This window comes from Diospyros lotus, chromosome 4 (assembly GCF_014633365.1).
Source record: "Diospyros lotus cultivar Yz01 chromosome 4, ASM1463336v1, whole genome shotgun sequence".
Classification (NCBI taxonomy): domain Eukaryota; kingdom Viridiplantae; phylum Streptophyta; class Magnoliopsida; order Ericales; family Ebenaceae; genus Diospyros; species Diospyros lotus.
Window position 1 is genome coordinate 5,572,542 of NC_068341.1, and position 17,177 is coordinate 5,589,718.

At 35.7% G+C, this 17,177-nt stretch overlaps 1 protein-coding gene across 1 annotated transcript; it reads right to left on the reverse strand.

Annotated features, from left to right (window-relative positions):
- Positions 1–4,802: 4,802 nt before the first annotated feature.
- On the reverse strand, positions 4,803–6,322 carry LOC127800612 (protein SRC2-like). The gene has a single exon (XM_052335324.1). It carries the CDS (start codon positions 6,249–6,251, stop codon positions 5,274–5,276), a length of 978 nt encoding a protein of 325 aa, XP_052191284.1. The 5' UTR covers positions 6,252–6,322; the 3' UTR covers positions 4,803–5,273.
- Between the last annotated feature and the right edge of the window lie 10,855 nt (positions 6,323–17,177).

A 17,177-nucleotide genomic window follows, 5' to 3' on the forward strand; every position in this document is an offset into this window, starting at 1 on the left:
GCTTCTAGGGCACGTGGGTGCCTCGATGGGACGTTCCGCGGCGGAGTTTTGGCTATAAATAGCCGTGACCGACCGAAGCTTCTCATTCAAAAATTTTGAGGCTTAGATCGGTCGATTGGGTGAGTGTTTGAGAGATTTGAGAGCGAGGTCTTGGTCTTTGAGTCGTGGGCAACATTTCTGGTAACTTTGGTGGCCAATAGAGCTGTGAAAAATGAGGAATCGAGCACCCCGGAGTTTTGAAGCTTCGCCAGAGCCGAGGGGTATTTTAGCCGATTCAAGGTAAGTTCGACATCTTTTTTTACTGATTTTTGCACCATTGTGTTCGTAATATCAAGATTTAGAGGATAGAAGGAGAAAAATCAAGTTTCGAGGTCGGATTGCCGGCCGGCAGTGAGGATGCTCACTGGAGAAGAAGCCCCCAGTCGAGTGTGTGTAGCCACGCGCCTGCGAGTAGGAAGAAGGCGCGTGGCCTTCACGGGCCCGACAAAAAATAAAATAAGAAAAGAAAAGAGAAAAGAAAAGAAAAGAAAAGAAAAGAAAAATAAAAATAAAAGAAATAAGTCTGGAATATTGTTTATGTCTTATTTTGTGAAAAATTTCTGAAAAATGTTAATTTTATTAATTATTTAAGTAGTTTTTCTATTATGGAAATAAAGAAAAAATAGGATTTTAATTTGAAAAATTCCTAGAAAATTCCAGAATATTAGAAATATTAAAGAAATATTAGAAAAGAGAAATTAGATTTTATGAAAGTCTAGATAATTTTTAAGAGATAAGGCTTAGAAATAAAAGAAAAATTTAAGAAATTATGAAAAATAGTAAAATGATATTCTAAAATAAGTTTACTGTTTTAGGGGTCCTTGAGGGCGAGAAGATTAAGAAATAGCCGTTCGGCACAATTTTTGAGGCCGACACGCCTTTTGAGACAACTTAGTTGTAAGTGTACTGTTTCAATCTTAGTACGATTATATTTTTAAGAATGCTTACGTCATATTGACATATTATGAAATGTACCCATCACATAGAATGCATCCATGACATGACTATGAAATGCATAAATACACGTTGATATTGTTGATCACACGCATATGAGGCCGTAGGGAGTACGAACTGGCACCGCTATCTTACTAAGGGTGCACCCATATACCCCGGTTTCAAAAGAGGTGGCCGCTAAAATGGTAGGTAGCATGAGGGGTGGAGTTGACACCTAAGATGAAAGACATTACATAGACTCATGACATAGCATTATGTACCATTACTTAGATGGTTCATCATCTAATTTGGGTTCGCCCCTAGAACATTCAACATTCTAGTCGGGACTTGTAGTGATGATACCAAGGTTGGAGATGTGTAGTGAAATGTCTCATGTTATGACGTAATATGAATAGTTTAAGAATTATGTACAATTGTTTTATTTTCAGAAGCTTATGTAATGACTTTGTAATAAATATTATGTTCAGATATTCATGTATGTATTACCATGAGCAGGTTCGATTCAGCTTCTGCTTTGTATTTATTTTCTAGTGTAAACATCTCGTCTAGCACTAGATAAAGTCTTAGGGAATTTCGGGGATAAAAAAAAAATAAAAAAAAGAGACCAAATTTCTTAAGGCATAACACGCCTTGAAGAGGTGGGCTATTACAAGATTTCTGGTCAATTCTTTTTTTTTTTTTTTGTCCTTATTAGCTATTGTTCTAAGATTAGTAGTTAACGAACAATAAATGTACATTGTTTCTAGATAACGTGTATTTATAACCCATAATTTTTAACATTCAAATAATTTTACTGATTGATGATAAATGTATTGTCTTTTAAATCATTTAATCAACTAATAAAATTATTTAGTTATTAAAAATAAAATACAATAAATACACATTATCTAAAATCAAAATGTATACTACCTCGTCCCCAATCCTAAACTCAAACCCCAATACCTCACCCAAAATATAATAAATATACATTATTTAAAATCAAAATATATCCTATCATCCCAAACCCTAAACTTGAACACCAATACTTCACCCAATTTCTTTACTCATTCCTTAACCGGACACAAAAGGGAGTCAAGGCACCCCAAATTAATTCCCTTATGAGAAAAATATATATATTCATATATTTATATATAGCTAGAAAAATGTATAGAGTAGATAAATATTATGTAGAATAGCCAAACATGATAAGCCATAAATGTTAAATAACACCTTGCTTCGATCCCGATCCTAATTAAAAGATAATTAGGCATTCTTTGAACCAAACTCGGCTGCAATCAAATAACCTTTGATCTTATCACAACCAGAACGAGTTCTCGGGGGTTCATGGTATTTTACCAACACTAATTTTGAGGTTCAAAAACATTGTCCAGGTGAATTCCAAAATATCTTTTTCTATTTTACTTAAAATATAAGGCTGTCTTCTCTTTATTTTTTAATTTTTAATTTTAAGTTTTGAATTTATTTTCAGTTTTTTGTTTTGATAATTTATTTTTTAGAAAATTGAAAATGCGTTCTCTTTGTCATTTTAAAAAATTATTTCTTAAAATGGAAAATTAGAAAATACGTTCTTTTTGATTTTTTGAAAATAATTTTTTAATAATATTTTATTCAATAAATTTGATTATTCAGTAAATTAGATATATTTAATGTTGATATATTATTAAAAAATATATATATTTTAAAATTAATGAATTTTATAATATTTTTTTTCATTACAATAATAAAATATGAATAAATAAATAAATATATTTTGACTTTAAAATTTGTTTTGAATGAAAACACTCAAAATAACTTTTTGTTGTTTTGAGTTTTCTTTACAAATTATTTTTTGTTTTCAAAAATACATTTTTAAAAACAATAAAGAAAACGTATTTTCATTATTTTAGAAAATTAAAAATTAAAAATAATTTAAAAATAGTAAAGAGAACGTAGCCTAAATATTCATGCTAATGTGATTTAAAATACATGTTTATATTTACACATGTAGAACACGAGATATAAAAGAATGACGTTATTTTTTATATTTTGATCGATTTGATTATTATAATTTTTTCAATACAGAGACCAAACTGAAATAATCGAAATTATTAAATTTAAAAAATAGATTAAATTGACTTATAATTTAAATCGAACTGAAATAAATTTATAATATTAATTAATTTAATTCGATTTAATTAAAATGTTAGTCAATCCTATTATCTAAACCTAAACGAATCATAAATAGTTGAAATTTTAGGCGTGGTTGCAGTTGACGAAGAAAGTGAGAAGTCTTTCTTTTCCTCTTGGTTTTCTTTCATATATTTAATTGTAAATTTTTCAATGTTTCGTGCCAAGCTTGACATTATGCGCACATGGTGTCAAATTGAACTCTGCGAATCACCACTGTTGAAATTCGTATCCATGGCATCAGCTCAGCCCAATGCCATTGGATCGACGTTTATTGTCATCATATTCTCCCAACTTAACTTATACATGTAATTATTCTTTGCAAAAAGAAAAAAAAACAAATGATAAATAATATTCTTGCATATAGATTTATTTTATTTTATTTTTTTGTGTAAATAACATATCAAAGATTTCACTGTTTCCTCCTCTCAAAATTTATATATATATATTAGCTTTGAAAGAAACAGCCAGCCAGCCAATTATGTATGCATATATAAGAAGAAATTAATTCAAGAAAATAAGGGGAGAAAAGTGTAAGAAAATGTAAGTTTCTAAAGAAGAAAACTTGGAAGGTGCTTATAATGCTTAAATGATTGGATAGGGGTTCTAAAATTCGACTTCTTGAGATGCCCTCCTTCGCTGAGCCCCCACCGTCCGCTCTCAATATTTGTCTTTTTGCTACTGCAGTCTACATTGCTTGTGCTTGTGGAATGCAATTGCAAATACATATGCAAACCCTCCTTTTTCTTGCCTATCCACTCTCTTTTACTATTCATATATAGGTGTGTGTGTGTGTGTCTATATATATATATAAGATTGCTTGCAGCTAGCATGCATTCACATTAGGAGGCATTGAGTTTGAAAAATAGCTATCATTGGAGGCATTCATCTCAACTTCGGACTCTTGTTAAGTCTCATTAATTTATTTGACTCATTTATCATTTTTTTTTAATTTTTTACGTGACAAGTACACTTCCGACAAGGGGAGGGCTGCTATCCGGCATATCCTATATATATATATTCCGACAAGGGGAGGGCTGCTATCCGGCATATCCTATATATATATATATATATATATTATAAAACATTGTTTAGCATTTAATTTGTGCAAATTAGTTTTGAAGTGGGAATTAATTAATGTGTTAATTAAATACCAAATAGCCAGCCAATCACATGAACTATTTGTACCCATCCAATCCATTCGATACCCCTCTTTATGTATCATCATTATCATCATCTTCTAGCAACAACTATTTGAATGACAAATTTTACCCGATTTGTAACAAATACCAATGTGGGTAAGTGGCTCACAGTTACATGCATTCATTCACAGTTACATTCGTTCATATCATATCACAGCCCAAGACACTACAGGCACAGCCTCACAGGAAACGGAAAGAACGTAAACCCAATGCCAATTAATCCACTACCATTCATTCCTATTAGAACCATTAGTTTGTCCCAAAAAACCACACCATACCTACCGGTTACTGAACACTCCAGTTTTGGTGATTGGAGATAATAAGAGCAGAGAGGCACACCAATAATACAGATTTGTTTCCCTACCTTCTCTCTCACTTCTCTCATTTGAGCCAACCTAACGTCTATCGAAACAATTCAGTCCTAGTAAACCCACAAATGGTGACAACTGACAAATTGAAAGACTACACATTTGCTCATCAGAGGGGGAAGAAAAGCTTTATATTCCGTGCAGTGATCGACAGTTTGGCACGGAGAATCATTGATTTAGATGCCAGATAATGCAGTCAGCAATGAAGATAAATATAGCATAAAGCAAATCGTCCATTGTCGCCATATTCTATTAGTCAACGTAGCTAAGAGTTTTATTGTCCTTGAAACAGAAATTAATCAAATGCTGGAGTTGAAGCCCTAGCCACAAGCCCTAGCCACACTAGTAACCCAAGGCACAATGGCACAATAGGGGAGATCAAATCCAAGATATTGATGAGTTCACAGTTCATCCCAAGGTTTACACCCACCCACTCGCTGCTAATTAATCCTAACACAGTTTTTGTGATTGGAGATAATAAGAGCAGAGAGGCACGCCAATACAGATTTGTTTCCCTTGCTTCTCTCTCACTTCTCTCATTTCGTCAATTAAAACTGGCCACCAACAGCCCACCAATCACATTTGCCAACACCCCAGTCCCCACCGCCATCCCAAACTTGCTCTTCTTCTTTGCCGCCGGTTGCTGCGCTGGCTCCGGGTTCCCATATCCCGGTTGCGGCGCGTACCCATACCCGTACCCAGGCGGTGGATAGCCCCCATAAGGAGGCGGTGGCGGGTACACGTAGCCCGGAGGCGGCGGCGGGTACACGTAGCCCGGAGTCCGCGGCAGGTACACGTAGCCCGGAGGCGGCTGCGGGTACACATAGCTCTGAGTCGGTGGCGGGTACACGTAGCCCGGAGTCGGCGGCGGGTACACGTAGCCTGGAGTCGGCGGCGGGTACACGTGGCCAGGAGGCGGCGGCGGCGGGTACTCGTGGCCAGGAGTCGGCGGCGGGTACACGTGGCCCGGAGGCGGTGGCGGATATGCCCCAGTATTGTAGGGCGGCGGCGGCGGCGGTGGGTATCCATAGCTCGGCCCCGCCTTAGCAGCTACCGATGAATCCCCCACCGCAGTACCCGGATAGGCTGTCGACGGTACATCATACTTAGCGGCCGCCGATCCGGCGAATTTCTCGCCCCACTTGTACGAAAAACTGAGCTTGCCCTTGAGCTTGGCGGAGGGCTTTACCACCGGGTAAGTGAAAAACTGGAGTTTTCCGGTGTCGATGGAGTCGGCGAGCTCCTTGACCGGGACGTGGACTTCAACGACGTCCTTGTCGCAGAGGAGGTTGAAGACGAGGGTGAGTCGGTTCTGTTGGAGGGCGGACTCGTCAAAGGTGAACATCATGGGGAAGTTCCAGGTGGGGTTGGTGTTGCCGTCTCTGTCCACCGCGGTGTTCTGCCTGGTGGCGGGATCGCCGGAGATCGAAACGACGACGTAGACGCTCATCTCGGTGAAGAGATTGCCCTGCTTCAGATCCTTGGCCGACATGACGTTGATCTCCAAAGTTCGATACTCCATCTTGATCTGAATCCGAATATTAATCTCACTGAACCTCACAATTTATATATCTGAGTAAGAGTGAGAGAGGGGATGAATAAGAATTCTTCCAACCACCAAACAAGTCAACGGGAAATTTTATTTGGAGTGACACTTTTTTTCGTAATTTATTTTTAATATTTTAAAAATATTTGAAGATACAAATTCATATTTATCCTTCATTTAAATATAGACATTCAATCATCCATCATTACTTCTTAAGCGCATGGACTCACTTTTTCACCCATCATCGTCACAATCATTTTACTTATCCAAAATTTAATATCGTGCAGCTACTATTATTTAATATCGGATATTGCTCAGCTTAATTTTTCTTGTCATAGTCAATTATCATTTACTATCAACCATGAAAGATCATTATACGCAAATATTTAAGTCGAAGTTTGACAAAATTAAATACGCAAATCTGTAACGAGCACGGGCGAGAGAGAGAGAAGTGAGGAAGGAGCATGTAATTTGAGTGGCAGTTTTGGGGTATGAGTTTTGCTACTTAAACGCGCAGGTTGACGCACAGGAGAGAGAAATGACGTGGAAATACCTTGAACCCAAAAGGTCAAAATTTGACAGCTACCCAAAGGTCATAATTTTGTCCTTTATCTAGAAAAGCCTCAATTTCCAATATAGAAAGAAAAAATATGTTTTCTTGGAACAAAGATTCCCCGTGCGGGATTCCTTCAATCCCATCTCCATAATAATATAATAATAATAATATTGGCTTTAATTTGTTGTCTCAATCACTCTGAACCCAAAATGTAAATTTTAGGCGTGGTTGCAGTTGACGAAGAAAGTGACAAGTCTTTCTTTTCTCATTGGTTTTCTTTCATTTATTTAATTGTAAATTTTTCAATGTTTCGTGCCAAGCTTGACTTTATCCGCACATGGTGTCAAGTTGAAATCGTATCCATGGCATCAGCTCAGCCCAATGCCATTGGATCAACGTTTATTGTCATCATATTCTCCCAACTTAACTTATACATGTAATTATTCTTTGCAAAAAGAAAAAAAAACAAATGATAAATAATATTCCTGCATATAGATTTATTTTGTTTTTATTTTTTTTTGTAAATAACATATCAAATATTTCACTGTTTCCTCCTCTCAAAATTTATATATATATTAGCTTTGAAAGAAACAGCCAGCCAGCCAATTATGTATGCATATATAAGAAGAAATTAATTCAAGAAAATAAGGGGAGAAAAGTGTAAGAAAATGTAAGTTTCTAAAGAAGAAAACTTGGAAGGTGCTTATAATGCTTAAATGATTGGATAGGGGTTCTAAAATTCGACTTCTTGAGATGCCCTCCTTCGCTGAGCCTCCACCGTCCGCTCTCAAGATTTGTCTTTTTGCTACTGCAGTCTACATTACTTGTAAGCACTCCCGCTCGGATATCCCCAACCACTCGGACTACCCGAATGGGAACGCCTACGGGAGGAGAAAAATAATAAATACGAGACAAAGACCACCCCGGCATGCATACACGAAAATAAGAACAGCGGAAGCAAAACTCAAGACATGCATGCACTATGGGTACCCCGCTAACACAGCGGTCACAAGATAAATAAATAAACACAAACTCCTGTGCTGACATACACAAGACTCGAGAAAACACCTGGCACAGTACGAAATAATAGAGTAAATTCTACTTAGACATCAGAGTGGATAGGGATTGACGAGACTGCCTGTACACCACACCGACTCTGCCGTTAAAGCTGACTCCCTTGCTATGGCCCACGCCGCCACTACCTGAAATGATGGAAAGTAAGGTGAGTCGAGAGACTCAGCAAGCATAAGGAAGAAAAGGCATAAGGCTACACAAAACCAGAAGTCTCACCCCAGAATAAATCCCCAGGTACACACAAGCCATGAGACGCTACAACACAACAGCTCAATAGCATAATAAAATAAAAGCACATACCGGTCCTTGGGGCCCACATAAGACACTTGGCACCCAAGTCCCATACCAACCTGCCGCTGCCCTGAAAGGCAACAAATATCTGCAACAAACTTGCGCACGCTGTCCCAGGCCGGTACTCCCGTCACCTGTATCCGTCGGTACTCCCGACAACCGAGCCAAAGGCTCCCTCGGAACGGTACTCCCGTCCGAGAACTAAATACTACCAGTATCCATGCAATGCACATAAGAATGCAATGGCGTAATGAGCATCAACGTGATACAAGGCGCCCATACATCCAGGCATCAAACCATGCTCCGCCCACATAGTAAACCACACGCCATGCATATGTCGCGCTGGATGCAACCTAACCAATCTAGAATGTCCGTGTCCAAGCATACTCAATAAATGAATATCCCAACATGCATCTCGTACCCATGTGCATATCAAATCATGAACAGTAATATAATGTACCTAATCATGCAGTAAATCACATACCGGCAGAACTAGTCAGCAATGCCCGGCACCGGTCAACGGCCAGTGACTAGGGGTGTCCACCCGACGGTCCACGTCAGGGCCGTATAATAGTCTACCCCAGCGTCACCAACAACCGACCCCTGCCCTACTGCTCGATAGCTCTAACCGAACCATAAATAAATCCGAGAAAACTGTAAATAAGCCCGATAAAATCATAAATAAACTTGTCCGTCTAGGAACCTAGTTCCCAAGCTGGGTCCGGCATCATTCCCAAAAGGAGTGGGGGCGGTACAAACCCCCATAAGCTCACAACAAACAAAACTCTAGAAGTCTCGAATTTAAATTAAAACAAATGAATAATAATTTAACAAATAAAGTTAAGTGCCGAATTAAAGTAAGGGAGAGGATAAAGTACAGGAAATCACGGGGTCTTTCACGGGAATTAAAGATTAGGAAGAGAGGGTTAAGAGCTTGCCTTTACACGGCCGTTTCTTCTCTTCCTTGCACTCCCGTTGCGAAGTAAAACGTTTAAGAGCGATTAATAAAACCCGTAGCTCGCATTAATTAAATCTAACCGTCTAAAATCCCACGTAGGCACACCGTAAATAAAATCCCAATAAATAAAACCCCAACAGATCTTATATTTAAGTTAAATTATATCACACCAATAATATTCTCAAATCATATAATTAATATATAATACTATTAACTTAATGCATCCTACTATACAAACATCATGCACATCTCCACCAATATGCATACACGGCTAGGCATCCCTTTTCTTTTCTTTTATCCTAATTTTATTGCACTTACACACTGAAACATTCACACTCACACACTGTGTTCACACACACACACACACATATATATATATATAAATAGACACACGGCACACTCACTGCAACACAAACCCTCACAATCCAAATAATATACACACGGTAAGCTCATCCCCTTGCACACAGTGCACTATATATATATACTTACGCATCAAATTAATACACCCAACATAACTTAATCACCCAAATTAACAAAATCAAACTTATAATTAAAATCTAACGTATAAAATTATTAATACATAACTGCTTACTTACCCGGCTAATTAAACCACAATTAAACTTGATTAAAGCCTCAATTTCTGTCATTTTTTCTCCATCTACAACGCTGGTTCGAGCTTCTTCTTCGCGGAATTTAACCCCCTTTGTTGCTGCTTCATTTGCTGGAATAAAATCGGACAGAAACGGCCTTAAATTGGCCACAATAAGCGGACAAAATGCGGCCACGTGGCGACTGCTGGAGGCCACCGCCTTCTGTCCAAAACGGCACCGTTTGGGGTGCCTCACTGCTGGAAAGTTCCAGCCTTATTCCAAAATCAGCCACGCGCCTACAGGAATCAATCCAGCCTCTCCACGTGTACATGCACGTTATCAACTAGCTAAGCCACATACCTACTTGCTACATGTGTTGCAACCATTATTTTAATGACTACCTTACTCAAAAACATGATACTTCCAGCGTTGCACCCACGAAATACCTTAAACTCCCGTTTCAATTAAAATCAATAAAATAATATCTCCCTTTAAATTCACAAATTCCCATTAATCATCTCAAATAAAATAATTTAATTAATTACCCTTAATTCTCTATTTTTCTCAAAATCACTTAAATAAATACTTTCTCTTAAATTCTTAATATTCTCAAACACCGATATTTATAATTATTATTTATTTTCAAATTTTGGGATATTACATTGCTTGTGCTTGTGGAATGCAATTGCAAATAGATATGCAAACCCTCTTTTTTCTTGCCTATCCACTCTCTTTTACTATTCATATATAGGTGTGTGTATATATATATATATATAAGATTGCTTGCAGCTAGCATGCATTCACATTAGGAGGCATTGAGTTTGAAAAATAGCTATCATTGGAGGCATTCATCTCAACTTCAGACTCTTGTTAAGTCTCATTAATTTATTTGACTCATTTATCATTTTTTTTTTATTTTTTACGTGACAAGTACACTTCCGACAAGGGGAGGGCTGCTATCCGGCATATCCTATATATATATATATATATTATAAAACATTGTTTAGCATTTAATTTGTGCAAATTAGTTTCGAAGTGGGGATTAATGTGTTAATTAAATACCAAATAGCCAGCCAATCACATGAACTATTTGTACCCATCCAATCCACTCGATACCCCTCTTTATGTATCATCATTATGTGTTAATTAAATACCAAATAGCTAAACACGATAAGGCACTTTTAGATTGAAAAATCTGAAAGTGCGAGGCCACGAAGGTGAAGGGCCTCTATATCTCAGAACTACTGCATTGCATGGCACATATGGCATAAGAGTACCAGACGACCAAAGCCAGCTCTCTTGTGGTCCTGTCTAGCTAGCTTTATATATATTAATTAATATATATATATTAAAGACAAAACTCATGAGAAGACAAATTCGGATCTCTCCTTCCCCGTCCCTTCATTTGGATAGGATGCCATCTTTTCCACCCTACAGCTTCCATGCATGAACTTTCCCTTTTTTTTCTGGATATATACAAACCCCAATATATGTTAATTAAGCTATACATACATACATACATACATATATATATATGTAGAGAGAGAGAGAGAGAGAGAGAGAGAGAGGGATGATACATAGAAGCCCATGCAGGGGAGGAATTTAAGAGGCATTGAGATTGAAAAATAGCTATCATTGGAGTTACAGATAGAAATAATAAATTTAAGATCTCAACTTCGGACGTCTCATTAATTTATTTGACTCATTTATTAATTTTTTTTAATTTTCTACGTGAAAAGTACACTGCCAAAGGGCTGCTATCCGGCATATCTTATATATATATATATATATATATATAACATTGTTTAGCATTTAATTTGTGCAAATTAGTTTTGAAGTGAGGATTAATGTGTTAATTAAATACCAAATAGCCAGCCAATCACATGAACTATTTGTACCCATCCAATCCATTGATACCCCCCCTTATGTATCATCATTATCATCATCTTCTAGCAACAACTGATTGAATTTCAAATTTTACCAGATTTGTAACAAATACCAATGTGGGTAGGTGGCTCACTACAAAAAATCAAATTTTTAGCGATGAAAATTTTTGTCACTAAAACATCAAAATTCGTCGTTAAAATTTAGCGACGGGATATAACGACAGGGGCATTCTGTAACGAATTCAGCGATGGGTACAACACCAATCGCTGATTTTTGTGCAATAAAAAAAATAAATTGCAACGGGTTGTTTACTCGTCGCTGAGAGTTGCAAAAAAAAAAAAATTAAACGTAAATAAAAATTAAAATTATTAATAATTTATATAAATAAAAAAAATTTAAATGTTAAAAAACAAAATACATTTTTTTTCTAAATAAATAATTTTAAAAGATAAAAAAATAAAATTTTTAAACATAAATTAAAAATAAAATTATAAAAAAATACAATAAATAAAAATTTATTTATAAAAAAATCATATTTAATTATTGTTCAAAATTTTGTTATATATAAATAAAAATTTATTTATAAAAAAATTCATTTTTAATTATTATTCAAAATTTTTATATTTTATATTTATTTAAAATAAAATTTATATATAAATGAAATTAATGATAATTAATAATTTATTTTAGTTAATTAAATAGAAATTAAAAATATATTATTTTTAAAAAATCAAAATTCATATTAATTATTAAAATAACAAAACGAAATTTATAAGTCAAACTGATTAATTCATAAATATTAAGTTACAATCATCATCATTTTCTTCCTCATTATCAAAAAACTGATTAATTGGTCTTAGTTGACTCGACGGTCCAGGTTGTTGATAAAACAGACCAAATTGTTGTAACGCCATCATTTGTCAATTTATTTGCTCCTCTTATGCCATCATCTATTGTTACCACTGACGCAGCTGCACATTCTCATTTCTCACATTTGTCACCTCAGTTCGAGTAGAATGCAACTTGTCGTCCATCCAAGATCGGGTGGAATGTAGTTGATTTTGCACCTTGACCACCTAGCTTTGAGCGGAATGTAACTCCTCATTCATCTGGATGACCCTCAATCTCATTTGTTCTAATTTCAAGGACAACCCATATGAACCACTAGAACTGTTATCAGATCCAACCGGGAAGGACTGCCTACCTTGAGAGCCGAGACCGTAGACACGACCCTTCTTATTTCTACCAGAGACAGCATGATAAAAAAATCTGACATTCGTCGATTGTAGGTGGTGAGGATGACTCGCTACCGCCGATTGATGCTAAAGATACCTCTACACTTAATCTCTCAAACGCCACCTATATATATAAATTAAAACATTGACATTGTCAATTAATAAAAAAAATTATTAAATTGTAATGTTAATTAAATTGTACAAAATACAATTACCGCGATGGCCTTTAATCTATTATCAACCCACACTTCTTGTCCTTGATTATCTTTCCGAGTGTGGGTTCTCCTGAAAATCTCAAATTTATTGGGCTCGCGATCTAATTCCCTTACCTGTATGATAAATATATGAAATAAAAAAAAAAATATAAACCATCATATAAATTTATATTTAAGTAGAAAAACTAATTACCATCATTCTTCAGCTTTCTATGAAATGAATGGATTTGTTAGTGTGAACTGACCCACCAGTCTTGGAGGCACAATTCTTTTTGTTTTGTTCTACTCTTTTCTTGTATTCGTCTTTATCCCACTTAGCCTGCAATGCTCGCCGCACCATCGGATCCATCCACTCGCCCTTATCTGCATCTCCTTTAATTTTGTTCAAATTATTTTTAAAACTTCTCCGACCAAATTTATTCCAAGTGATCCATATACGATCACTCTCATCGAGTTGCCACTTAAACTTCTTTTACAAGAAATTAAAAATAAATAAATATGTATAAAATTTTAAATTGAAACTTTCTATAATTAAAAATTACAATTAGACTTACGCTAAATTCGTCCAGCCACATCCGTCATGTTAATTCGGACACGTCATCCCAACGAAGCCAAGATTCAGTGTACCGTCTCTTCCAAATCTTGGATTGTACATCTAGTGGGCCAACCTTAGGGAAAAAAATTGTAAAACCAATATTTATTAAGTAAGAAATTGCATTTTTATGTAAAATAATCACAAACAATTAATTAAAAATAATATATATAAAATACTCACTGATCACAGTTCTGATTGCAGGATAACTCTACTCGGTGATCAGCTCAGTAGGTATTAATTAGCTCAGATGGAGTCGGGTCAACATTTTGTATAGGAAAATATGTTGAAGGATGTGCATGTGGTGTCGGCATAAATGAGTATGGGTATGAACCTCCTATGGGATGAAAAGTAGACCCAGGACAGGGGACAGAATGTGGTGCAGTCTCAGGTGGATAGGACTATAGTATAACTCATATGATATGGCATAGAGGGAAATGGTCGTTAGAATTGAGGCATGGGAATCAAAGCATGTGAGTGCGATGACTGAGGATATAAAGGAGTAGACATAACAGCACGTGTGAAGACATAATGAGAAGACTGTGAACCAGCACTACTAGAATCTGGGGAAGGTGTGTCTCTATAAGATTGACGTCTTCCTCTACCCCTACTACTCCTACCCTTGTTTGGTTCGGGAGATGAATGTCCTGACATCTGTTTTTGAGAATTATATGAAACATAAAAATATGGTAAAACGTACAAGGTCATAGACATTAAAAAATTCAAAAGATATTATATCATAATATATATATTTAAATTCACATATATTCATAAATATATCAATCTTCTTCTACAAATTCATCACTATCTATGTCATCAGACAATAACAATTCTTCGTCGTCTTTTGATATAGATTATTCCTCTGCATCATCATCTTCTTCTTGCTGAACAATATTTGAAACATCTATTTCCTCGACTATCCCATCTAAATCATGTAAACTACCTCTAAAGTCATCATTTTGATCAATTTGCGGGAGTTTTGGTATTTCATCCTCTTGGAAAGATTCTTGCATGTTAGTCTCAGGAGCCGTTATTGTAGGTTGTACCTTTGTTTTAATAACAACCATCCAATCATGTTTATCACGGCAAGTGTCGGGGTACAATGCATGATACACTTGTTCAGCTTGTTGAGTAAAAATAAAATGATCATATTTCTTATACTTTCTTGACGATTGAACCTCGATAATATCATACTTTTCATGGATTTTGGTTACCCTAGGACTTGGATCGTACCATTTACATTTGAACATAACTACCATTTTGATTGGCAGGTTTGCATATTCCAATTCAATAATATCTAAAAAAAAATTCATAATAATAGGTCTCTGAAGATCCAACCCCTGTCCTAGGCACGCAAACACCAAAATTTTCGGTAGATCTACTAGTACTCCATTCGACGGTATGGAATATGTATCCGTTCACGAAATACATTAGCCAATACCGCACGTTTGGAGTCGATCCCCATCCTGTATTCTAAATTACTGGATCTGTAACAACTTTAGTATTCGAATTAACTTGAGAAAATATTTGAATCACTTAATGTATTTTTAAAACTCAATTAAAAAATAATTTAGTATGAAGTAACATACTTGATGATGGAACCACTTACGAAAATGTTTCTCGATTTGTTTTTCTATTTATGCATCTATGATATTTAAAGATAGCTGACGCAATATTTCTCTTTCCCATCCATCCACCTGATTTTCATTGCTCCCACAATACGGCCTGAATAATTGAACACGAAAATTTGTGGATATGAAGAATCTCCCCCATCGTCATTTCGAGGGACTCTCGTTCTTCTTGATGGAACATTTGGTGCAAAATAATATGAACCAAACGTGGATGTCTCCTCAATTAAACATGCCTCACATATAGATCCTTCTACACGAGCTTTATTGGGGACCTTCTTCTTTAAAGTGTTGAGAAACTTAAATCATTCGAAAATCTCCTCAATATAAAAGAATTTTATTATCTTTAAAAATTAACGATTCAAATTATATCAGACATACCTTTCAAACGGATACATTCATATATATTGTACCGGTCCCCCCACCTTTGCTTCGTAAACTAAGTGCACTGGGACATGCTCCATTGGGTTAAATCATCTAGGAGGAAATACACGCTCTAATTTGCATAAAATGATGGGTATATTTTGTTCTATGACATCTAGGTATTCAATTCTCAATATTATTGAGCAAATGTCTTTGAAAAACTGGCATAACTCAGTGACCGGATTCCAAATTCGATCTAGTAATGCTACAAATGCCTTTAAAAGTAATCACTCCATGAGAACATGACAATCATGACTTTTCAACCCAAATAACTTTGCGTTTCTCATATCAACGCATTTACCTAATCTGGAAGCATATCCATCAGGGAGCTTAAGTTCTTTTATCCACGTAAAAACACTTAACTTTTGTTCCCTTGTGAACGTGTATTGGGCCTTAGGTTTCTAATATTTTCCCTCGCCACGATCTATTAGTTCAAGTTCTTTGCACCTATAATATTCTTTAAGGTTTATTCTAGCCTTGGTATTACCTTTAGTTTTACCCTTCAAATCCATAATTGTATTGAAAAGATTGTCAAAAATATTTTTTTCAATATGCATGATATCTAAGTTATGTTGGATCAAATTATCTTTCTAGTATGACAATTTCCAGAAAATACTTCATTTTGTCCAATTGTGCTCAACACCATACCCAGACATCGCACAGTCATGTAGCTGAATGATAGATGGAAAATTACTCTCCCTAAAAAATGTTATCTCCAATTAACCGTGGTGGTGGAGAAAAATTATCGACTCTGTTTTTTCTAAATGTACTTGTATTTCTCCGGAAGGCATGATCCATAGGCAAGAATTGTCTGTGATAGTCAAAAAATGACGTCTTTCCACCATACTTGACGTTGAAAGCTTTAGTTTTCTCCATACAATATGGACACGCTAATGTATCCGATGTCATCCAACCAGATAACATTCCATAGATAGGAAAATCATTGACGGTTCACAATAGAATGGCTTTATGAAAAAATTATTTTTTGTTGATCTATCATAAGTCAAAACACCTTCGTACCACAACAATTTTAGTTTATCAATTAGAGGTTGTAAGAATACATCTATCTTATTTTTTGAATTTGATGGACCTAAAATAATAGCAGTCAGAAAAAGAAACTCTCTTTTCAAACATAATTCAGAAGGCAAGTTATATGGCGTCACAATGACTGGCCAACAAGAATATGATCGACCTAATTTACCATATGGAGTGAATCCATTTGCACAAAGACCAAGCCTCACATTTCTAGGATCAATGGAGAAGTTAGGATATTTTTTATCAAAATGTTTCCATACTTCCCCGTCAGACAAGTGGGACAAGACACCAAGCTCCCTCTGACTTTCATGATGCCATCTCATGCTCGCAACTGTAACCGTAGAAGCATATATTCTCTACAGTTTTGGTATGAGAGGCAAATACCACAATTTTTTATAAGAAATTTGTTTAAATTTTC

Excerpts from the sequence above, each read along its gene's own strand:
- LOC127800612 (XM_052335324.1), bottom strand. The coding sequence starts at position 6,251 with ATGGAGTATCGAACTTTGGAGATCAACGTCATGTCGGCCAAGGATCTG.